The sequence below is a fragment of the Malaya genurostris genome, chromosome 3, assembly GCF_030247185.1.
Source record: "Malaya genurostris strain Urasoe2022 chromosome 3, Malgen_1.1, whole genome shotgun sequence".
Taxonomy (NCBI): domain Eukaryota; kingdom Metazoa; phylum Arthropoda; class Insecta; order Diptera; family Culicidae; genus Malaya; species Malaya genurostris.
Window position 1 is genome coordinate 70,611,787 of NC_080572.1, and position 25,921 is coordinate 70,637,707.

Genomic DNA, 25,921 nt, shown 5'->3' on the forward strand with positions numbered 1-25,921 from the left:
ATATTGTTCATTACATACACATAAGACTATGGTAATAGTGCGGGGGAAACATCTTAATTTGCATGTTTCGAAGACAGCATGAACGATCATCGCCAATTAGGTTTGGCGATGATCGCTGTATGAATATTCGTTCGATATTCGCGTTAAGTCATTCGGGGGTATGTCCAATGCGAATAACAACTGCAAGGAATAGATATTCGTGCGAGTAACGAAGCAGCGTCGGCTTCGTTCGCGCCCGAATATACAGACAAGTCCGAATACCAGAACGATTATCGAACAAAGGCGAAGGAAAGCGAGCGATGATCATTGACATTCGTTGTATTTTTGATATTCGAGCAACATTGTTTTGGCATTCTTAACAGCAATTATTTGAAAGCTATCTAATAATCCAATTCGGATCTATTGTAAGTCTACCCGCATACATTGGTAATGCCTTGAACTGATGGTGGCTTCAAACATACATACATACATACATACATACATACATACATACATACATACATACATAAATCATGTATTTGCAATTATATATGGTTGAACTTTAATTAGTAGCGCGTAGTATCTTTTTTCGCTTTAAATCTATGACGCTTTGCTGGCATTTATACGCATCATTTACCAGCCAATCGGATGTGTGCTTCTGTGGCTCAGTTGATTAATGGACGTACTTTATGATCCAATGATTCTCGGTTAAAGTCGCCGCAGTCGCTATCAGTTTTTGTCGTAAATACGACTTACTTTACTTTTTCAGAACTTACCCTCTGAGAGAGTGATAAGTATTTGATCGTGAATATCTTTTGTTGTATATAACGTATTAGCATAATTTATGCTACATGCCATCAGAAATATGATCAGCAATTTATGATAACATTTTTCTCGTACCTGAGTATGTATAAAAGGTTTACACTTGATATATTTCGTTCATTCTAGTCTGCGCAGTTGACTGAGCGGGAAGTAAAGCAAGTGCATCTTTCCGGTTGACTCAGTTCCAGTTGTACAATTATCAAGAATATAGTTCAATATTGAATCAATTGTGGGAAGTTCGCCGAGCCAGTTTTGCTTCAAACAAGAGCGATTTCAGAAATTTCTTACCGGAATTCAGATTTAGAATATAGTTTCAGAATTCGGGTCCCAAAATCCGAAATCTAGGAACAGATCTCAGATCCCGAATGAGGTTGTATTTCATTATTTGAGTTCTGAACTGCATTCCAGAGTCCAGGTTCGGAGCTCTAAACCATACAAGAATACAAGAATACAAGTCTAGAATTTGGCCACTAGTTTGACACTTAAGCGTTTAGTAGAATAATTTCACTGAAATAATATTTTAACACTATATATAGTGGAATTGAATGGTGTTGAAATACTGATCTATTCAAATTTGATGCCAAAGTTCAGTTCTACAATTCTAGAAGTGTAACTGAATCTAGGAACTAGATTCGGATGATCTTTGAACTACATTCTGGATCTTCTGAGCTGAATATGAAAACGAAATCCTGGACCGAAATTCCGTAACTAAAATACAGCTGCGGATCGAAATCTAGGTCCAGACTTCAGTGCTTGGTTCAGAATTTAAAACCGAAAAAGAATCCTGGTCTCAAATGGTGAGTTTAACTATTCAGAATTTAGTTAACGTGCTCAGGTTCAGAATTCAATTCCCGATCCTAGCATCAAAATTAAGTTTCAGAATTCAATTCTAGCATTTGGATATGAAGTTCCAATTCCAGTTAAAAAATTCAGAATCTTTAACGTCAAAGAAACTGAACGATTCCTTTTATTCGTATTCACGTCATCTGGTTACGTCTCTGACATTACCCACCAGCCTTTTTACCTTTATATATATATATATATATATATATATATATATATATATATATATATATATATATATATATATATATATATATATATATATATATATATATATATATATATAAAAAATAGGTATAGAACTCGCTCAATCTTCAGAAAAATTTTCCGAGGCCCGGAGGGCCGAATGACATATACCAATCGATTCAGCTCGACGAACTGAGCAAATGTCCGTGTGTGTGTGTGTATGTGTATGTGTCTGTATGTGTGTTGTCAACTAAGAGGTCGAGATCTCAGAGATGGCTGGACCGATTTTGATCAAACTAGTCCCAAATGAAAGGTCTCCCCGTCACCCAAAACGCTATTGAATGGTTTTGAGATCGGATGTTTACTTTTTGAGTTATACGAAGTTTTAAGTCAAAATTTTCAGTTTTTTGACAGTATCTGTCACAATTGACCTTGAAAACAGAATATGACTTAGATTCCGCACGGTAATATCTATCCAACAAGCCATAGATTGTTAAAATCCGTCCATTTTTAACGGAAATATCGAAATTTTTCTGTTAGCGACTTTTCCCCCTATTCCAGCAGTGGGAGTTTTGAGCGCTGTATGACAAAGAAATGCTTGGGAGCAACGGAAAACACGATTTTTTATACTGTTACATACAATTGTTTATAAGTACCAAAAAGACTGTATACAGCATCCCTTTTCATGACATTTAGCCTCGGACCGATTTTAGCACGACTCGTTTTTGGCAACATAATCGTTCGAATATGACATATATAAACCAGATGATGGCAGAATTTTTTTAATTATATTGATTTAAACTACTTACAGCAATAAATTCTGAAAGAACATAACATCCATATACCATTCGAATCAGTTCGTCGAGATCAGCAAATGCGTGTGTGACAAATAATTTCACTCAATTTTGTCGGAAAATTTCTTTTCTATAAATTCAGATTCATAAGAAAAGAAGTATGCTCCCAAACAAAGTTCCTGCATTATATTTGGTTCCGACCTCTGGTTCCGGAACCAGGATGATATGTGAAACGAAATCAAAATTGTGTAACTCATTCTTCTCCTAGATGGCTGAACCGATCTAAGATTCAAATGAAATCTAAGAATCATCTAAGATTCAAATGAAAAGTTTCAAGGTTCTATAAAACATCTTGCTCTTCAGTCAGATCTAACTTCCGGTTTCGGGGATACATTGTGATTGGTATAAAAATGTCTATTCCACATAAATTAATCAGGTTTATCGGGTTAGCAGATTTGGATAGTCGATAAAAAAAATTAACTTTTTTCAGTTTTAGTGGTATTCAGTTTTCGATTCAGAAGGCACCTAAAAATTTAATTCTTTCTATGATTTCTCAAAGATGTTTTCACTGATTATCAAATATTTTGAAACAAATGTAAACTATACAGCTACTAAGGTGCATTTATCTGACTTCGGCCATACCGATTATAGAATTTAAGGTTTTTTGGTACTATGTAGTATTCAAAATAGTAACACAATGTTTCATTCAATATTGCTTGTTCGGCGTTCACACATTTTGTTGTTAGTCTTCCACGTTCTTCACTTATCACATCAAAATCAAACCCCGGGGGTCAAATTTCCTCGGTACACCACTGGTATCATCACATCACTGTTTCTGAGAGCTTGTAACGCCGGTTTGTGGGATTTCGTTATTTTTATTGTATCAGTCATAATTTCAGTCTGTCTTTGGGTTGGGTAATCGAGAAAAGCACTGCATTAGGACATTCATCCACAAGTTGGGGAATGTCTTCAGGGTTGGGCCACTGTCTAGGTTGGCCAATTGCTTTTTCTTTTATATGACACGTGTTGCCATCAGTGTTATATCGTGGAAGTATTATTCTAAATGACAGCAGACTTTTCAGTGCATTGTTTGTCACGGAGAATGTTCTGTTAAAGTTTTGTGCATTGGTCGCATGTTTTCAGAACTTCTGGTAATATGCGTACATTTGAATAGGGTAAATTCAATGTGATCGACGTTTCTCGGGCTATCAAATCTGTAATGTTGGAAAATGAATCCATATGAGCTGCTGCAGGGCGGCACAATGTGCCACGGTCAACTTTGAGGCGAGAAATTGAGCGAACTGTTACAGAAAAGGATTCGCAACACTGTATTACAGTTTTCAATACCCACAGAGTTGACCCGAACGGGAAAGCAGCTTGTTTTACTGATACGCACGAAGAAGTTCTTCTCTGCCTTCGACGTATTCGTTTCATGATTCTACTTTTTTCCACGATTATGTTATTTGTCGAACCTCTGCCAGCGACCGTACCAACACTTAAATCTAATCTGAGAGCCGCCACCCGATGAAGAGTTGCGTGAAAAACAACAGAAGTGCGACACCCCGACGACGCCCTAAAAACAATAAACCTCTTTTGATGATTATGAGGATCAAGACTTATGTATCATTTGTTTGTAACCGAAGCCCTTAACACTCTTATTGATAGCATATCAAAACTGATCAATGTTCAATTAAAATAACGATAAATAGTTCCATATTTATTTATTTAAAATTAGTGTAGTGCATATTTCGTCCAGAATCACTAGTGGCAATGTCCCAACCTATACTACTTTTTAAATTTTTTCTTTTATTTTAATAACTTTTGTTATTATAATGCGCAGCAATTCAATCTAATTAGAAGTTTCTTATGACAGTGCAAACTCTCAAATAAGACATCAATATTGAAAATATTTCAATTTTAACAAAAGATACAGGACATATTCAAAACCTCGGAAGGAAAATTCGCAAGTCCTCTCACTCAATAATAACTAAGCGATGTCCAGATCTGTACTCTGGTCCTGAACACTGGATCGGGTTATAGAACTAGGTCTCTGGATCCGAATACTGAATCTGAATCTTAATTCTGGATTAAGATTCTTTACCCGGAGATGAATGAACTTGAAGCAGAATTCAGTACTAGAATTCGAAACATGGTTCTGGATTCTAGGCCTGGACCGAGATTGTGAACCTGAACTTTTTAACCTAGATTCTGAACCTAAGCCTGAATTCGAAACATGGGCTTGGACTTGTACTCTGGACAAGAATTCCGGTTTCCGAACTTTTGACAGAGTTTCTGACGCTAAACTTTAAACCTAGACTGTCGGTGTGGGTTCCGTTCCTGGGTTTTTGACCAGTATTTTGCCCTTGGACTGTGAATTTGGACTGGATTGTGGATCTGAGTTCTCTAGGATTCTTCAATTCTAAACTAGAACCTGCATTTTTGACAGAGATTATAAACCTCGAACAGGATTCTGAGCCGTAAGACCCGAAAGGTTTTCTGGGTCTTAATACTGAAACTGGACATGGATTTTAAACCAGAATTTTGACAGAAAAATTCAGAGCCTGAAGCAGATTCTGAGCATGTATTGGTACTCTAGACCTGAACCAAGTTTCTTGACTTGAACTACAGACTCAAAATCTAGTCTAAATCTGGAGCAGGGTTATAGACCTGGATTCAGGATTCTAAACAAGATTTTTTACTCTGATAATTTGACATACATCATAATCGTAAACCTGGAATCTGATTCTGATTTTGGATTCTGAACCTGAACCTGGATTCAAAAACAGAACTTTGGACTTGGATTCTAGGTCAAAATTTTGTTACATGATTGAAGACTTTAATTCTGAATCTGAGTTCTGTACCTGTATTCTGGATAAAGATTCTAACCTTGGATTTGTATTCTGACCTTGAACCAGTATTCTCTGCATGGATTCAGAACCTGGACAGGAATGGAGTAACTTGACCTAATTTCTGAATATGAATTAAAGATATGAGTGCAGAATCGGAATTCTGAACCTAAATTCGGGACTTCGATTCTGGACCAGAATTCTTAGTCTGAACCTGGATTTTGGAACGAGATACTGGACCTCAACTTTTAACCTTTGGATATGAATTTTAAACTTGGACTCAGATTCTGAACCAACATTCTTGATAGAGGTTTTACCTGGACCTGGATTCTGGATCTGGATTCTGGAAAATGATTCTCAACCTGGACTTGGACTTTGGTTCTGGGCCAGAATCCTGATCCCGGACTTGGATTCAGGATCGGAACTCCTACCAGAGTTTTGGAACCAGAAACTAGATTCTGAACCTTGACTCTTCATCTGAATTCTGGACCTAGTTTAAGGGGCGAGTATTGTCTAACACTTTTGAAAAATCATTTATTCACAAAACTTTGGAAGTTATGGACCTTTACTTGTGCTTATCTCATACTGCGAAGAAATAAGAGCTTGGCACACAGACCCAAGATTGACTTAACATCTAGACAAAATCTAGGCTCCCTTGTGTAATAAATTGTTTCCATTTATTTTATAGACAAAAATCTTTAAACGCGTTTTTCTCGAAAGCAGGTTTTGAAAGTCCGTGTCCATCGTCATTCAAAAACTGCTGCATCAATTTTTTTCAAATTTTGCACACACTTTCTACATAAAAAAACAGACCACAACGTTTTCCTTTTCGTTGTTTGTTACTTTGGGGAGTTTCTACAGCTATAAAATGACGCATTTTTTCGTGAAAAATCGTAGTTTTCAGCTGCTTCGATTTGTTCACTTCTGATTAGTCTGCGCTGAGATACAGTGGCCACCGCAAATTATGTCTTTAAAAAAGTGTCCTCAAAAATACCTCTTCACTGACTTACTTCTCAATTATAATTACAAATTACAAAATTTTGTTCGAATGATGCTTTGTATCACGTGAAACATTTGAATTTATTCAGTTGAACGATAATTAGGAAAAAAACGCAAAAATTATGTTTTTTTCATCATTTAAACCCTATACAACCCCAGCTCCCCCCCCCCCCCCCCCTTTCCCCTCCCCACCAACTCTTAAGAATATGGACCTGGATTCCTGAGCAGAAATCGGACTCCGAATTCTGTGCTTGAATTTTCAACTCCTGACAGCAATTCATAGATTTCCGTGACCTGAATTTTTAACATGGACTTGGATTTCAGTTTTGGATAAGAATTGTAATCTCAGACCTAGACTCTGGATCTGAATTCCTGGAGAAATTTTGGATCTGAACCTGAATTCTGATTCGGGAAGTAGGATTCTGGACCTTAGTTCTGTATTTGAACAAGGTTTTGGACTCGAATTCCTGAAATTCAACAGAGATCCGAGGAATACATTTGAATCATGAATGTGGACCTGAATTATAATTCTGAATTCTGAACCTGTACCTGAATTTCTCTTCTGTATTTTGTATGGATTGAATTTGTAAAAAAGACATGATTTGAATTTCTATTGAAACATTTAAACTATTTACACTGAATCTTATTTGACCAATTTTTGGAAATAACACCATTTAAGCATTCATCTTCTCACTTTTCTATTCTTACTCACAAATCTCACAAGAATAAAATGATTTACTAATCACGTCATTCTTACAACTAATAGATTGTCTTGATTCTGGATTGTATTTTACAATGATATATTGAAAAGTTTTCCACATTTACTCAGGGCCTATCTCAGAAGATTTTTTTACTAGCAAAGCCCACTATTTGCGACTCATTGCCAAACTGTTGTCAATTTTGAGTTTACTACCCACTAAAAATGAACTAGAGCCCACCAGTGGGCTTTAGGGACCACTTTGGGAATCACTGATTTAGGGGTATCCTCAAATAATAAAGTGCACTAGATTCCAATCAAAATTGTTAAAATTTATCAATATAAGTGATACTTATGATGTTGTCAAAAAATGTGAGTTTTTGAGTGAATAACATTGAGATCTATGATTTTTTTTTCTCTTATTATGTATAGATACATGATTACTTTACTACTTTAAGCCAGCTCGGTGGCAACAATAAGGCGCTCCAGCTAGTGCTATCGTAACCAACATCTCAGTCCTTCGGGGCCTTCAAAGCTAGCAACTCAGTGAGAGCAAAGTAAACAAAATTAAGTAAAATACAAAACTTCATCGAATGTGAAAATCAATATTACAATTTGGCACCGCACGTCTTATAACGATATCACATTCATAATCAAACATAAAAAAATCAACTTTGTTTCAACAAATCACAGATATTTAGCAACAACGAACTTCTAGGGTAAGGGCTCCCTATTCCATCTCAGCTCCAATTTCCATCTCATTCCTTAACCTCATAACTTTGAACATTAATCATATCTTTAAACGTACTTGGACAAAACAGTGGAACATTTTAAAACATTTATTTTAGGTTTTGTCACACTTTCCAATTGAAAAAAATAGTTAAAAAACCTTTAACGATCGCTTTTTTCATTTAAAATAAACTCACTCTTTGATTTAGGAACCACTTTCGTCTGAAGTTTTACAATACATCATGTTTCTGTATATTAACTAATAGATTCGTCTCAAAACATGATCACTATTTCACATAATTACACAACTTTTCAATGTTGGATGACTTTATAGTTAGAAATGTTCTAAATTTCTGTTTGAGCTGTTAGTAGAATGAGAACATGCCTTTTTTGAAGATCATGAACTCACTACTAATGACATACAAATCTTAAGATAAATTTCTAATCCATGGAAATTAGATTCAGCAGAAAGTTTAGAAATATTCAAAAACAACTCCATCTCTTTATTAAACCGAGACCAAGGGAATAGATCTTCTTGGCTTTTCCAGTTACTACCCATATCCAAGATAAAAACAAACATAGAAAACACTTAACTCTTCCAGTTTTCTGTTACCTGTTTTTACCTTTTCAATTTTTTTCCCTTTTGTGGTTTACCTACTTACGTTTCTACCTACTTACGTTTGTATAAAAGGAACTTCACTGCAGCATTCTTTCAATAAACTTATAAAACCGATTCCGAAATACGTATCTGTATTATAACGTTTGATACACTTTCGGAAAAATAGTGACTTTGTGAGAGTGTAATGACGTGATATAACATAGTGGAATTCAACGGTACAACAACAGTACTATTAGTAGTAATGTTCACTTTCCACTTGTTTATTCAACGATTAAAGACTTCTGAAATTACCTGATAGGCAATAAAAGCAATGAAAAATATGAGGTGAAAATTTGCCCTTAATTCACTTGATTGCGCTTTGTTTTCATCTCATTTCGTATCGCAATGTTGCCAAGTTTTCTCATAACGTTAAATAAAAAAAAAATTTTCTTCTTTAAATTATCATCAACAAGTATTTTTTGGTATCCGTGACATTAGTTTAATTATATCATTGATATTTATATATAAATAAAACTGTTTAGGATTCTAATATTACCAAATAGAGCGTGTTAAATACTAATCAAATATCCATTGTGGCAAATCTAGTAGCACTGGTTTCTTTCCGCTATACGTCACCATAAAACTGTTAAATGTGTGTGTTTCATCGGCTGTGCACAGAGATGCCAGATATTTTCGTAGAAAATATGTATCTGCTCTATCTGTTTTCACTAATGAAATGAATCAAATTCAAATTGGTTTTAAATTTTAATATACATGTTTATCAGTGTTCATCATCAAACATTTACACAAAAGATTTCCATTTTGACATGTGATTTGTCCGTTGATTAATAAACTTTTAAAGAAGTACTGCAATCAAATACTAATAGATACTCAGAGAGAAAAGTCTAACGATTTACTTCTCACCTTTTATGAACCTTTACAAATCTGTATTAAAATTAGAAAATCTGTAATCTGATTTAACGAACGCGAACGCAAAACACAAGTCGATCGTGTAATTCAGACTGAAGGTCTAGGGTTGGTCTGCAGCGGATCAATTCGCGAGTGTTTTTATTTTATTCATTCAGTGGTCGTGTTTCATCTCACGTTGCTGACAGCAGAGCGAGCAGGAGAAAAGGGATACTGATGAGATCGTTCTGTGGAGATATTTTATATTTTTCTTACTTATTATATTTCTCTTGAGTATCGAAAATCAGGTTTTTTTGAGATCATATTGTTTACCAAAACATATCCGGATCTTTTTCCCTTCCTACTAACAAATTTCCTATCCCGTGATGCTCGTGGAGATACAGTGGTACCCGCGGTCGCTAGAAACAACGAGTATCGGACTAACATTCCTTCCTTTCCCTCAGTAGCACAGCCTTTGGTCGTAGCCAGCATCGTTATTGATCATTTAATAAAAAGTTAGGAGTGAGTGGGTATGTACAGTGAAAATGATTTGCTTCTCCCAAGCTTGATTTTCTTGGTTCATTATACATTTCCACTCATTTGGTCAATCACAAAATGCAACTACGGGCGATCCACTTCAGCTCAGCTCATGTGTTTGAGCCCAGAGTCAGCCAACATCTGGTAACAACCCACTTTTATTAACAATTTTACAATTTTGGCAGCTTTATGATGATAGAAAATTCGACAATATGGTAAGCGAGCCGAAAAAAATGATAGTCTGAATGCCCGATTTTGCCTTGGGGCTTCGAGGTACCTAGCATACGCACCAAAAACAATTCAATTTTGTTGGAATACGCCAGGACATGGTACATTGTTCGTACTTCCACACAAACGCATACGCGCAATGTATCAAATTTAATTACTTTCCGCAAACTAAATCCTGCCTCATATTTTATTCATCCCGTTGCGTTTGCCCAGCGTTGACGTGAAACGGCCACCATTCGTTCGCAGATGCTAGAGACTAGTGCGTGCCAGGATTTCGGCCAAAATAGCGATCAAACCGCACACAACAGCAGCACTATATCGCGAGTCAGAGCTCACACATCACGGAGTTCCCGGTGCGACACCAACATGTTTCAAATCGTTTAGAGTCCACTACCCACTACTATGCTCTGCGGCTGTGGTTCGACATCCCATCCGTAACAACTCGCTCAACACGTACGTCGGAGGACGAAGCCACGCTCTCCATCCGGGAAACGTCCACTTTGGGGAATTGGCGTGTTTCGCGAGTTCACCATGGTCGTCTACATCAGTCTAGAAAATAACGGCAGGTGAAAGGATCTCTGTGGTGTTCCATCTGTGAAATTAGATTTGCTCCTGCTGAAACTTGATACCCACTCATTTACATACGACCAGCCCTGCCGGCGTGTGCAAACTTTGCTCCCCAACGGGTACGGACGGGGAAAGCAGAGTTCTTGGTCAGGTCTTGCCGGATGGTTGCTGAATGCAATGCCTCACTACAAAAAGGTGGCTTTTGCCAAAATGTACGCGAGCAGCTCCTGTGTTACCACGGTATTCATTTCAAACCTCAACTGGAAATCAGACAGGTCGGTTACTATTCGCTGAGATATGGATGAGAATGGTGTAGGGATGTTCAATGATTCAGGTTTTTTTTGGTTTCGAACTCTTCGTACATTTCACGGTTTGAATAAAAACAATGCACTACTGATCAATGAAGTGAAAATTGGGTCATTGACAAAAAATCACGCCAACCATAAGTGAAAAACTCATTGAAGGAATGGGACCTGAAACCACGGAGTAGCATCACAGGTAACATTTCCTCCCGTCAACCACCGTGCAACCGGTATTAGTTTTATGTTTAGCAATTCATTCACTCCTTACAGTTGGCATCGGGTTGGATCTGCACTCACCCACTTAGTGACACGTTGGCTAAGAGAGAGAGAGAGAGACAGAGAGAGATAGAGTGGAACAACGTGAGGTGCGTGCTTCTCAGGTGGAACAGTTCATTCCGTTTGAAGGTTCACTAACCGACCTGTGATGCGGATTCGTTGATTCACAGTGGCATCGACAGTAATGTTTATTATAGGTTATGTATATGGGAAGCTATCAGTATCAGCGGAACGTGGCGTGGAATCCAGTGCCACAAATCAATGGTACGATAGTGCTTACTATCTCATCTCATCTAATGGTAGCCACAGATTTCATGGATGGAAATAGACGATTCCAATTACGGGTTTCATTATGTCACGAATTCGAGGATTCCTTTTGCACCTAATGCGACATGTTGAAACATTATGATCTCGTCCGACAAAGTGTTTCCCTGCACTCATGCGTACTCTTTGGGGTAGCATTCGTTGTGACAACACGAGCAACATTGCCCGAAGGTAAAAACACCAAGTGCTATGTTGAGATCACGTATCGTTCTAGTGCGTGAAACGTCAATAAATCTTCGGCACGTTTACACGTACTTTGCTCAGACGTGTCACAGTATCCGTGCGATGAAAGGGTACTTTCACTTTGGAGAATTGAATTTAGGTCCACTTTTCTGGCGTTTTGTCTCCAGGGGGCAGAGGATGCTTTGTCAAGCACCCATAACGAATGTGAAATGATACGTTTGCTAGTAGGGATCACGACTAGAAGAATTTATAGCACTTGTTTTATGATGTATGGCATTCAGTATAGGGCAATAGTTAAATGTAGTCTGGTAGGCCTTATAAATAGAAAGCTGAAAAAATACATAACAACTACGTCCACTATTTGGTGTTTATGAACTTTTTTTTTTCATAAATACGTTTATTTCTTAAGGCAATTTACATAAGTTTTTCTTCGCCGTATCATCACTTTTACATAGAATTCTTAACCAAATATAATACTACTATAGTCACAGCGATTTGAGTTTAATAAAACATATTCCTCTTAATTTTTAAATATCATATTAGCTATTTCGTTATTTATTATTAAATCTACTTAAGAACATTATTTGAACCAAGCGATTAACTTGCCTTAAATTATAAGATAAGTTTAAATTTTATACATTTTGTTGTTGATTTCGTAACCTATTTTGAGTTTGTTAGTATCAGCACATCATTTTTATTAAAATTTTGCTATTGGATGAACTAATGGACGCTGTAGGAGTCAGAACTAACCCTCAAAAGATCAAATTATTAAATTGAAACTTCAATAGTCTTTATGAAATGATAAAGAAGTTTCATGTAAGAAAGGTCACGACAAGCAAGAATGTCTCGAACTGGGACATTGGATAGTCTACCTTGGGTACGCAAGGAATTTATTAGTTGAGATCTGACATCACGATACTCCACGCATGTCCAAACGACATGATCAATATCGCGATAGCCTTTGCCACAAGCACAATGATTAGTTTCGGAAAGTCCAATTCGAAGGAGATGTGCATCTAACGTGTAGTGATTGGACATGAGTTTGGACATCAAACGAATGAAGTCCCTACTCACATCCAGCCCCTTGAACCATGCCTTTGTCGATATTATAGGAATAATTGAGTGCATCCACCGACCTAGATCATCTCTATCCCAAGAAGCTTGCCAGCTGGCAAGTGTTCTTTGGCGAGTCGCACTATAAAATTCGTTGAAAGCAATCGGTCGCTCATAAATTTCACCTTCAATAGCACCACATTTGGCCAAACTATCGGCTCTTTCATTGCCTGGAATGGAGCAATGAGCCGGGACCCAAACTATTGTGATTTGATAATTATTATTCAATATGTCGTTCAGACACTGTTTTATTTTGCCCAAGAATAACGGTTCATTTTTGCCAGCAACGTTTGAGCGAATGGCTTCAATTGCACTCAGACTATCTGTGAAGAGGAAATAATGGTTTGGAGATAATGTGACGATTACATTCAAGCTATAATGAACTGCTGCTAACTCTGCTATATTAACAGATGCAGGTTCTTGAAGCTTGAATGAGGCGGAAACATTATTGTTGAACATACCAAACCCTGTCGCTTCTTCAATTCGCGATCCGTCCGTGTAAAACATTTTCTCAGAGTCAGTATGCCTGAACTTACTTGAAAATATTATTGGGATTTCCATCGAGCGTAGGTGTTTTGGGATTCCACGCACTTCGCGCTGCATGGATGTGTCGAAAAATAAAGTTGAGTCAGGGACATTTAGGAGGCTGGCACGGATAGGAGTATATCTTGAAGGGTTGATTTCCTGTGACATATGGTTAAAATATACAGTCATGAATCTTGTTTGAGATTGAAGCTCAACTAACCTTTCGAAGTTATTAATAACTAGGGGATTCAGTACCTCGCATCTTATTAGCAGTCGCGACGAAAGCTCCCAAAAACGATCCTTCAATGGAAGAACTCCCGCCAGAACTCCAAGACTCATTGTATGTGTCGAATGCATGCAGCCTAAAGCAATTCGCAAACAACGATACTGAATTCGCTCCAGTTTGATAATATGAGAATTTGCAGCGGAACGAAAGCAAACGCATCCATATTCCATCACTGAAAGTATCGTTGTCTGATACAATTTTATTAGATCTTGCGGATGAGCACCCCACCAAGATCCTGTTATTGTTCGAAGAAAATTTACTCTTTGTTGGCATTTTGTTATCAGATACCTAATGTGTCCTCCCCACGTGCATTTGGAATCGAACCACACCCCGAGGTATTTAAAAGTAAAAACCTGTTGGATCATTCTTCCCATCATATGGAGCTGAAGCTGCGCGGGATCATGCTTTCTTGAAAAGACGACTAACTCTGTTTTCTCCGCAGAGAATTCGATACCAAGATGAACAGCCCAAACGGACAATTTATCTAAGGTATCTTGCAATGGTTTTAGCAGATCAATAGCTTTGGGCCCAGTAACTGAAACCACGCCATCATCTGCCAATTGTCTTAGTGTACATGGGGTTACGAGACAGCTGTCAATGTCGTTTACATAGAAATTATACAGGAGCGGACTGAGGCATGAGCCTTGCGGGAGACCCATGTAGCTAATTCTGAATGTTGCCAAATCGCCATGTGAAAAATGCATGCATTTCTCTGACAAAAGGTTGTGCAAATAATTATGTATAACCGCTGGAAGTCCATGTTGGTGGAGCTTGTCTGAAAGAACATCAATGGAAACTGAATCAAATGCTCCTTTAATGTCTAAAATACAGAGGCCATTTGTTGTTTTTGATCAAAGGCAATTTGGATGTCAGACGAAAGCAATGCTAGGCAATCATTCATCCCTTTATTTCTTCGGAAGCCAAATTGAGTATCTGATGTTTATGAACTTCTTAGAAAATGCGTTCATTTCAACTTCCTCGCATTGCACTATGTCACGTTACTCAAGTAATGGCGCAATAAATCGGGAAGGAAAAAATATTCTACTAAACTCAGAAATCCACAAGCAATTGAATTTCACTACCAAATAATGATCACACTTAAATAACATATTTTGTTGGGATGTTCTATTTGCAATTAAAAGAATTAAAGGGATTTTTCTAAAGATACGGCCCACAATAGTGAGATTAAAAATAGTGTAAATTTTCCATTCATACATGAAAACTAAGCAATTTATGTTCTGAATGCTTATTCAAACCGGAACTACACACTATGATTTGATTGCGTTGGTCGGTAATTTTCGGTAATCAATATAAATAACTGATATTTCGGTACATGAAATTCATTTTACAACAATTGAGCAAATTTTTACCGAACGATCAGTTTAACGCAAGCTTTCATTACAGAACTCTCTAAATAGATATACAATTCTTACGGTAAATCGGTATTGTCGCCGAATCGCGATATTCAAATCGAAAAACCAAATCGTAAGTTTAAAATGTTTTATGAGATCCGAAAATTCATTTATATTCAGAATTTTAACCAAAAGTAAATAAAAACACAAAAAAAGGCGGGCAGGTAATGTCAGAGACATAACTGGATGTCGTGAATACGAAAACAACTGACATGTTCCTTAACACTTCCGAATATCAATTAGTTGATCAATTGTATGAATACCCTTTTTCACATTTTTCGCAAAAACAAAGAAGGCTTCACTTGATCTCGATTATTGTGAATTTCACTCAGCGAAAAGTGGCCAAATCTAATCAAACAGTTCTAGATTTGCACTAAACTGAGATTTTTTACCTTCGATTTGCGAAGAAGAAATCCTAATAGTTCTTTAGAAAACTTTTAGAGTTATTAGAACGGCTGATTTTGCGTGCTGCTCTCCACCGTTGTCCTCTTTTCGTTGTTTTTTTCACCAATGCAAACAACTGGCAGTTGTGACGTAATCGCTCTTGTCGGAAGCGAAACTAGCTTTGCAAACGACACACAATACATCTGCTCGCAGTGGTGATAGAATCCAAACTGATCCAATTTTTCAGATTTCTTTTTACCTGATTTCGTTTGTAGCTTTTTCACTAATGGTCCTAACGGCTATAAAAAAGCCGCATACAGAATTTTAATGTCGATTATTTCATTTTGGATTTGCATTTCATTGAAAGAAACTATCAGGATGCTGTACGGGATTTAATCCTGCCTTTCAGAAGGACCAAATTGTGGAACTCACTACGATATTGAACATTGTTCGGAACATTTTTCTCGAATGATTTGTTGTACAGCAGCAGATATTTTGTTCTCTTCCTCAGAACGCGTTCTGATTGGCTGGTGTTGACATGGGTCAAATGAGACAGGTTTTTCAATAGTGTACTATTGAAATACTTCAATGCTTCTCAGACAGGTCATCGAGAGAAATTCACTCTCGCACTGGTGTATATTCTATGTTAAATGAACCATGCCGGTTTTTTGTTGCTGCGATGATATCCGTCTCTCTTTGAAGGCACTGATTGAGTCGTGTGAAGAGTTGCTAGTGAACGTTCTTTGATACTATAAAAGCCATCCTTGTCTGAAATATATTGTTTATCTACTCGAGATGATGCTTAGAAATGTTTCTAAGCAAAATGTTTAGTTGTAACGAAAATCTGTTGAAAATTCAACGAGTTGAAGATGTTACAGACCTGATCAATGTTTGTACGAGTTCTTTCCCGTGTTTCGAATGTTCACATTGAAAACAAAGGCATAGTCTCACGTCAAAATGATGAGAAAGTACCGTGAAACTTTTTGTGTCAAAATTAGATTTTGACTTAATAGTATGTATAGATTTATGCTTAATACTATGTGTACGTACCTGGAAGAACGGTGTAAGCGAGATAAGCAACCACAGCAACAGGTTGGCTACGGTAAAACTGAATACACCGATCGGGCAGGTATTTAGGTCCCGGAAAAGATGAACGACACTGGTGAAAGTATAACTGACATTTAGCAGAGTGAGACAGGCAACGGGAGCTGAAACTTTTCCGTTCAAATGATGCAATAGTTTGCGGAATTCGCAAATTTCCTGTGTTTTGAGAAATGAAATAAAAAAATGGTTTTTAGTAGTTATAAGATAACGGATATTTGTAGTGATAAACTAGACGGCAGACTAGAAGAATTTATCAGTCAGTTTTATGGGATTTGTACCTGTTTTTGACCATCGTTCGTGAAAAAATACTAATGGTAATTTTTCACTTATCACGCATTAGTTCCGGAACCGGAAGTCGGATCCAGATAAAATGTTTTACAAATTTTTAGGAAACTGTAAGATCTTTCATTTGAATTTTAGTTTGCAAAAATCGGTTGAGCCGTTTCAGAGAAAATTGAGTGCACACTTTTTCTCTAATTTTCACATTCACATGTAACTCCGGAACCGGAAGTCGGATCCACATGAAATTCAATACCAGGCAATGGGACCATAATACCTTTAATTTGAATCATATACCGTTTTCGTTTATTGATCAGAGCAGCCCGAAAGCTCACCCAGAGTCGCCTAAACAACTTTAGAGATGTTTGCTTTAGCAACCTGGGGTCGCTCTAGATCAGACTCCAATCGTGTAGTTTCGCTCTGAAAATTTTCTCGGGTGCACACCACGACATCCATGCGAGTTTGTTTTTTTCTTTTTTCATGAGCTGTTGTTTGGGGTGCGTTCCACGTGTTCGTTTTACTCAGAGTTAGAGTCGCCCGCGTGTAGGTCCAAAAACGAAAATTGATTAAAGATCACAAAATAATTATTTTAAGTTTATTGCTTTTTATCTGTATGATTATATTCTATTATTATTCATATGATTATTTCTTATCAGTGATATTATGATAAAATTTTTGTTTAGAAAAGTCTTGAATGCTTAAAAAGGAAGGGGAACGTTTTGGCCAGGAAAGGCGCTTTCTCATACTTTCCTCTATACTTTATGACTTTGAAAATTCGCCTGTTTAAACAACTCTTTGCATCTGCAATGTCCAAATTTGCAGAAAATCCCTTCATGTAGAAGTTTTGTTGTTAAGAAAATAAAACAATAATTGAATATCGTATTGGTAGCTGACCCTTAAGTTTGTGAAAATAGATTGACGAAATGTTAGAAATTTTTATGTCATACGATTCTTTTAAAATTAATCTTAAATCAACTGTTACAAATGCTTAAACAAAAACGTCAAACTTTGCTGCTCAAACATATTAACTGTTAGAATTCATTCATAGCACAGCGCAGAAACTTTTCCACGGATCGTTTAGGTAAGGTTCAATTAATTCATTTTGGCACTAGAATGCCTATAAAACTGAGTGGAGGAGCCTATCAAATTTCAAATATGTACGTACGACATGAATGCTAACAGAACTTTCCTCCGAGCTAAATAACCGTCTACTTCCCGCCAAGCGGAGATTGCTGTTTTCGGAAACCAACCGTAGCAAAACCAATTCACACCCGTAACACACACACATACATTCTAGTACTCGCTCGTGGATGTGTGTTTAGATTGAAAATGTTGAATGAGAAGCTGCTGATTTATTTATTCAATAGATTAGGGCGGTGATTATGTGGCAAATAGCTATAATTGAAAGCCCCATTAGAAGGGACTGAGCGCGTAAATTAACGCAACGATTTCGAGATCCATTGTGTAGTCCGCATCCGTTCGAACGATCGGTTGCACGAATGCAATTCAAAAGCGAAAGTGCTCCGTGTAGCAGCAGTTGGCTATTTCCCGGAAGCATTCGGCGGATATTGTGTGGCTTGGCGATGCCCAAGCTTACATTCGTTCTTGGGGCAAATTGGGCTGAGTTGTTAGAGAATGTGGAACACGCACACACATACATCCACACATGCTTCGTAATGGGATGCTATTTTTACTGATGGTTATGATTTAACGCTGTCCATAATAGCAGTTTATACTGTTTTCTAACTAGCTTTCCATTACGGACACCAAGGATGCGTCCCAGTGGGCAATGGTTACTTTAGAAATTTCCATAGCTAAATATCCGGACCAACGCAAACTCGTTACGACAACTATTTAAATTGGAATTGCTACATTTCTGCCTTGACCGGAAATCGGAAGTTATGGGCGGATATTGAACTTTCTGTGGTAAAAGCTAGTAATTATGATGTCTTTACCATAATGTAAATGCGCTTGCCAAATGGCACGCAAAGTTTCATATTAGGTAGGAATGGAAGGGTGTATTATTGGGTTCTACTGAGAATGCGCACGTTGAATTTTGTTTGCCTAAGTTGGATTGCTCTGAACCAATTTATGTAAAAGAATTTTGGCAAGATAAAGTTTTCCGATTTGTAAAACACTCATGAGAGCAGCATCAAATAAGTGTGGTAATTATTTTTCAATAAAGTTTATATTTTCTGATTACTTAATCACAAGGAATTTGCTCAGATGGAGGAACTTTTTCTGAAAATTCTAGTTTCACAGTTTTGCCCATCTGTATTTTCTGATCTATTACTTGTTGAAAATTCTTAAAGAAAACCTGAACTATTCCATTTATGGTTGAAGTTGTCTCATTGTATTTTGTGATTAATTAGATTAAGAAAAGTTTTTAGCAATCACATTCGAATTTGAAACACTCTGGATTAAAACACTAACATTCCGGGTTAAATCAACGACTTGAATCAACTTATTCCTAGGTGGGTTATGCAATTAGTGATTTTATTGTTAAAAAACTTGCTTGATCTACCTAGCAGTGAGATGATATCTTTTTTTTTATCAATCCGAAAGCGTTTTTTGCATGAATATTCTTCGGTGTTTCAGTGTTCATGACATTATTCTAATGTCCGTCGTTTTAAGTGGCAATTTGAGATTTTAATCACTCATTACTCTTTAATGTCGAAACTGCATATCGGATCGAATTTGAATCTAGAAGTGTAACAATCGATTAAACATTCCATGATACGTCGAAGTAAGTTCCACTTTAGAGTTTACGGTAATTTAAGGTACTTCCAGAGCCGGTATTCAGGAACCAGCATTACCCAAACCGATTCGTATGGCCATATGACGAATAAATTGCAATAGTTTTGAGTCCAACTTTAAAGCTTTTCGGGATTGTCATCTTCTAAATCGCTTTGAATTTAAAAAATTCATCATCCTACAATTCCAGAATCGAAAATCAGAATTGGATTTATTTTAATTTGAACTTTTGTTTCTGAAATTCGATTTGGCTTTTTTTGAGAAAACGATTCAGTTTTGAGAAACGGAATACTGGAACCGGAATTCGAAATTCGGTGTAGCCGAAGTCAGACAAATTCACCTGAGTAGCTGTATAGTTTACATTTGTTTCAAAAAACAATGTAGACATCTTTGAGGAATCGTAGTGCGAATTAAATTTTTGGGTGCCTTCCGAAACGAAAACTTAATACAACCAAAAATGAAATAAGTTTATTTGGTTATCGACTATCCAAATCTACTAACCCGATAAACCTGATTAATTTATGTTAAATAGACATTTTCATAATAACCACCCTGTATCTCCGAAACCGGAGGTTAGATCTGTCTGGAAAACAAGATGTTTTATAGAATCTTAAAACTTTTCATTTGAATCTTAGATGATTTCTAGATTTCATTTGAATCTTAGATCGGTTCAGCCATCTACGAGAAAAATTAGTTATACAGTTTCAATTTCGTTTCACATATCATTCTGTAGTTCCGGAACCAGAGGTCGGAACCAAACATAGTTCAGGAACTATGGGAGTATACGACTTTTCATATGAATCTGAGTTTGTATAAAACGGTTGAGTCATCTCCGAAAAAAATTGAGTGAAATTATTTGTCACACACGCATTTGCTGATCTCGACGAACTGATTCGACTGGTATATGGGTGTTATGTTCTTCCAGCATTTATTGCTGTATGTAGTTTAAATCAATATAATTATGGCTTTCAACTCAAAAATTCTACCATCATCTGATTTACATATGGCATATTCGAACGATTATGTTGCCAAAAACGAACCGTGCTAAAATCGGTCCGAGGCAAAATATCATTTTTTTTTCATAAATACGTTTATTTCTTAAGGCAGTTTACATAAGTTTTTCTTCGCCGTAGCATCACTTTTACATAATATTCTTATCCTAATTTAATTCTAACATAGTCACAACGTTTTGCATTTATTAAAACATATTCTCTTATTACTTAAATATCATCTTAGGTAACTCGTCATTAATTATGAAATCTACTCGGAAATATTATTTGAACCAAACGATTAACTTCTATAAATTATAAAATAAGCTGTTATTTTCAGACATTTTGTTAATAATTTCATAAACTGTTTCGAGTTTGTTTGTATCATTACATAATTTTTATTCTAATTTAGCTATTGGTTGAACTCATGGACGCAGCTGGGATCAGAACTAAGTCTTGAAAGGGGCCTTTATTAAATTGAAACTCCAGTTTTCTTTATGAAATGATAAATAAGTTTCATGTATGAAAGGTCACGACAAGCAAGAATGTCTCGAACTGGGACATTGGATAGTCTACCTTGGGTACGCAAAGAATTTATTAGTTGAGATCTGACATCACGATACTCCACGCATGTCCAAACGACATGATCAATATCCCGATAACCTTCTCCGCAAGCACAATGATTAGTCTCGGAGAGCCCAATTCGAAGGAGATGTGCATCTAACGTGTAGTGATTGGACATGAGTCTGGACATCACACGAATGAAATCTCTACTCACATCCAGTCCCCTGAACCATGCCTTTGTCGATATTTTCGGAATAATTGAGTGCATCCACCGACCCAGATCATCTTTATCCCAAGAAGCTTGCCAGCTGGCAAGTGTTCTTTGGCGAGACGAGCTATAGAATTCGTTGAAAGCAATTGGTCTCTCATAAATTTCACCCTCAATAGCACCACGTTTGGCTAAAATATCGGCTCTTTCATTGCCAGGAATGGAGCAATGAGCCGGGACCCAGACTATAGTGATTAGATAATTATTGTTCAATATGTCGTTCAGGCACTGTTTTATTTTGCCCAGGAAAAACGGTTCAGTCTTGCCAGTCATGTTTGAGCGAATGGCTTCAATTGCACTCAGACTATCTGTGAAGAGGAAATAATGGTTTGGAATTAATGTGACGATTACACTCAAACTATAATGAACTGCTGCTAGCTCTGCTATATAAACAGATGCAGGTTCTTGAAGCCTAAATGAGGCCGAAACATTATTGTTGAACATACCAAACCCTGTCGCTTTTTCAATTCGCGATCCGTCCGTGTAAAACATTTTCTCAGAGTCAATATGCCTGAACTTACTTGAAAATATTTTTGGGATTTCCGTCGAACGTAGATGATCCGGGATTCCACGCACTTCGCGCTGCATGGATGTATCAAAAAATAAAGTTGAGTCAGGGACATTTAGGAGGCTGACACGGATAGGAATATATCTTGAAGGGTTGATTTCCTGTGACATATGGTTAAAATATACTGTCATGAATTTTGTTTGAGATCGAAGCTCGACTAGTCGTTCGAAATTATTAATTACCATGGGATTCAGCACCTCACATCTTATTAGCAGGCGTGATGAAAGCTCCCAAAATCGATCTTTTAATGGAAGAACTCCCGCCAGAACTTCAAGACTCATTGTATGTGTCGAATGCATGCAGCCTAAAGCAATTCGCAAACAACGATACTGAATTCGTTCCAGTTTGATAATATGAGAGTTTGCAGCGGAACGAAAGCAAACGCATCCATATTCCATCACTGAAAGTATCGTTGTCTGATACAATTTTATTAGATCTTCCGGATGAGCACCCCACCAAGATCCTGTTATTGTTCGAAGAAAATTTACTCTTTGTTGGCATTTTGTTATCAGAAACCTAATGTGTCCTCCCCACGTGCATTTGGAATCGAACCACACCCCGAGGTATTTAAAAGTTAAAACCTGTTGGATCATTCTTCCCATCATATGGAGCTGAAGCTGCGCGGGATCATGCTTTCTTGAAAAGACGACTAACTCTGTTTTCTGTTTTCGCAGAGAATTCGATACCAAGATGAACAGCCCAATCGGACAAGTTATCTAAGGTATCTTGCAATGGTTTATGCAGATCAATAGCTTTGGGTCCAGTAACTGAAACCACGCCATCATCTGCCAATTGTCTTAGTGTACATGGGGTTACTAGACAGCTGTCAATGTCATTTACGTAAAAATTATAGAGGAGCGGACTGAGGCATGAGCCTTGCGGGAGACCCATGTAACTATTTCTGAGTGTTGCCAAATCGCCATGTGAAAAATGCATGTGTTTCTCTGACAAAAGGTTGTGCAAATAATTATTTATAACCGCTGGGAGTCCATTTTGGTGAAGCTTGTCTGAAAGAACATCAATGGAAACTGAATCAAATGCTCCTTTAATGTCTAAAAATACAGATGCCATTTGTTGCTTTTGAGCGAAGGCAATTTGGATGTCAGACGAAAGTAATGCAAGGCAATCATTCGTCCCTTTATTTCTACGGAAGCCAAACTGAGTATCTGACAACAAACCGTTCGTCTCGACCCAAGTGTCGAGACGTCGTAGAATAATTTTTTCGAACAATTTTCTGATGCAGGACAACATCGCAATGGGTCTATATGAGTTGTGATTGGAAGCTGGTTTCCCCGGTTTTTGAATGGCGATAACTTTCACTTGTCTCCAGTCAGGTGGAACAATATTTTGCTCAAGAAACTTGTTGAACAATTCCAACAAACGTCTTTTTGCGAGGTTGGGCAGATTCTTCACCAAGTTGAATTTAATTCTGTCCAACCCTGGAGCGTTATTGTTACAAGACAAGAGTGCTATAGAAAATTCCATCATTGAAAATGGGTTATTAATAAAACCATTATTTGGAGGAGATTCCCGTATAATGCTCTGCGTAGGAACAGAATCTGGGCAAACTTTCCTAGCAAAGTCAAATATCCATCGGTTCGAGTATTCATCACCCTCATTGCCCACGTTACGATTCCTCATTCGTCTGGCCGTGTTCCAAAGAGTGCTCATTGAGGTATCTCTTGACAAACCTTCGACAAAATGTCTCCAATAGCTACATTTTTTGGCTCGAAGTATGCTCTTGTACTTGGTTTCTAAAACCATAAGTTTTTCAAAATTCTGAGGAGTTCCTCCTCCCCGTTTTAGAAACGTCTTGCAAGCATTTTGTTTTGCGAGTTTAGCCTCTGAGCACTCTTTGTTCCACCAGGGGTTGGGAGGCCTTCTGTTAGTCGTTGGCCCAGGAAAGCGTTTAGTTTGGGATTGTTCTGCTGCCTCCAGAATCGAACAAATGAGGAAGTCATATTCTTCAAGTGGAGGGAGCTCTTCCATTAAATTCAAAATACTAGAGATTCTACTTTGGTATTTAATCCAGTCGATATTTTTTGTCAAATCATATGGAATACTAGCGGAAGTAGCAATGCAATTGCTACTGCTAATTGAGATGATGATTGGTAAATGATCGCTACCGTGTAAATCAGGCAGTATTTTCCAGGTGCAATCTAGTCGAATTGATGTTGAGCAAAGAGATAGATCTAATGCACTTGGGCGTGCCGGAGGTCTTGGGATCCGTGTCATGCTACCCATATTTAGTACCGTCATGCTAAAATTGTCACAAATGTTTTGTATTAAAGATGATCTGCTATCATTGTAAACGGAACCCCACATAATACCGTGCGAATTTAAATCCCCCAGAATCAATCGTGGAGCAGGAAGGGCTTCAACCATTTCATTAAGCTGTCGCTGTCCAACTTGTGCTTTTGGAGGAATATAAACCGAAGCTATGCAAATATCTTTGCCTTTAATGTTTATTTGGCAAGCAACAACTTCTATACTAGAAGTTGAAGGGATGTTTAATCTATAAAAGGAATAGCATTTCTTAATTCCCAAAAGCACTCCACCATACGGAGAGTCTCTATCGAGACGTATAATGTTAAAATCATTAAAATTTAAAGCTATGTTTGAAGTAAGCCATGTTTCGCATAAAGCAAATACATCACATTTTTGACTATGCAATAATATTTTAAATGAATCAAGTTTTGGCATGATGCTTCGACAATTCCACTGCAGGACAGTGATTGTATCATTTGCGACGGGTGATAAATTATCCATCAAAAGATACAAAACCTGAGACAATTGGCCATTGAGCTGATAACTGCTTCAAAAAGGTTCTAGCTATTGGAAGGAATGCCATTATGAGGGTCTTTAAGGGTTCAGATATATTGAATGCTGAGAAAATCCATTCAACAATTTCAGAAAACTTCAGTAATCCTGTTGGTGGCTGTGAAATGGAGCCCACTGGATTATTATCTTTTTCTGTACTAGATCCTGGATTGGTTTGTGAATTTGACAAACCAGGAGGCACAGTCTTTGGTTTTGACTTTTTTTGTTTAACACGGGGATCTATTTTTGAAGATGAAATTTTAGGTGTCTTTTTTGGTAATTTGGAGGAAGACTTCTTTCTCTTAACTGACCCTTGGGTAGTGATAAACGAATTACCTTCACTATTTTCGTCAGCGTCAGAGTCCTCTGGTTCCTCTAGATTTGAAAACCCGTTTTCGGTTTCCAAAGGGGGGACATCAATGACCGTTTTAAGCATTTCTGCATATGTGCGCTTAGACCGTGCTTTTAAAGAAAGCTTAATTTTGTCTTTGTGCACTTTAAATGCAGTGCATACTGAAATATCATCATGAGGACTATTCCCACAATAAATACATTTTTCAATTTCCTTGTTGCAATCATTATCTTTATGAGGCCCTTCACACTTAATACATTTTGGTTTATTACTACAGTAAGTAGCTGTGTGGCCGAATTTTTTGCAGTTCGTACAATTCATTACATTTGGAACAAAAAGCCGAACAGGGAGGCGAATTTTATCGACATAGACATGGGACGGCAACGCAGACCCGGCAAATGTCACTCGAAACGAGTCTGATGGGCGATAAACTTTTTTTTCCTCTTCATGAACTACTGAGTACAGTTGTTTGCACTCCAGTATTTTCACACCCTCAAGCATAGAGTTCTTGAAACGACCAACACCATGCTTGAGTAAATCATCTACCGAAAGACTCGCTTCGGTAACAACACCGTCAATTTCGACATCTTTGGAGGGTATGTAAACTTTATACTCTTTATTGAAATGTTCCGAAGAGACAATATCATTCGCGTGTTTCAAATTATTTACCACAACACGAATTTTATC

At 37.3% G+C, this 25,921-nt stretch overlaps 1 protein-coding gene across 1 annotated transcript in view; it reads right to left on the reverse strand.

The window, feature by feature from the left end:
* LOC131439654 (uncharacterized) overlaps window positions 1–25,921 on the reverse strand; it is a 211,035-nt gene that overhangs the window by 9,162 nt on the left and 175,952 nt on the right. The window contains exon 7 of the mRNA XM_058610943.1: window positions 16,587–16,796. Coding sequence (XP_058466926.1) covers window positions 16,587–16,796 — 210 coding nt within the window. The remainder of the gene's footprint in view (window positions 1–16,586; window positions 16,797–25,921) is intronic.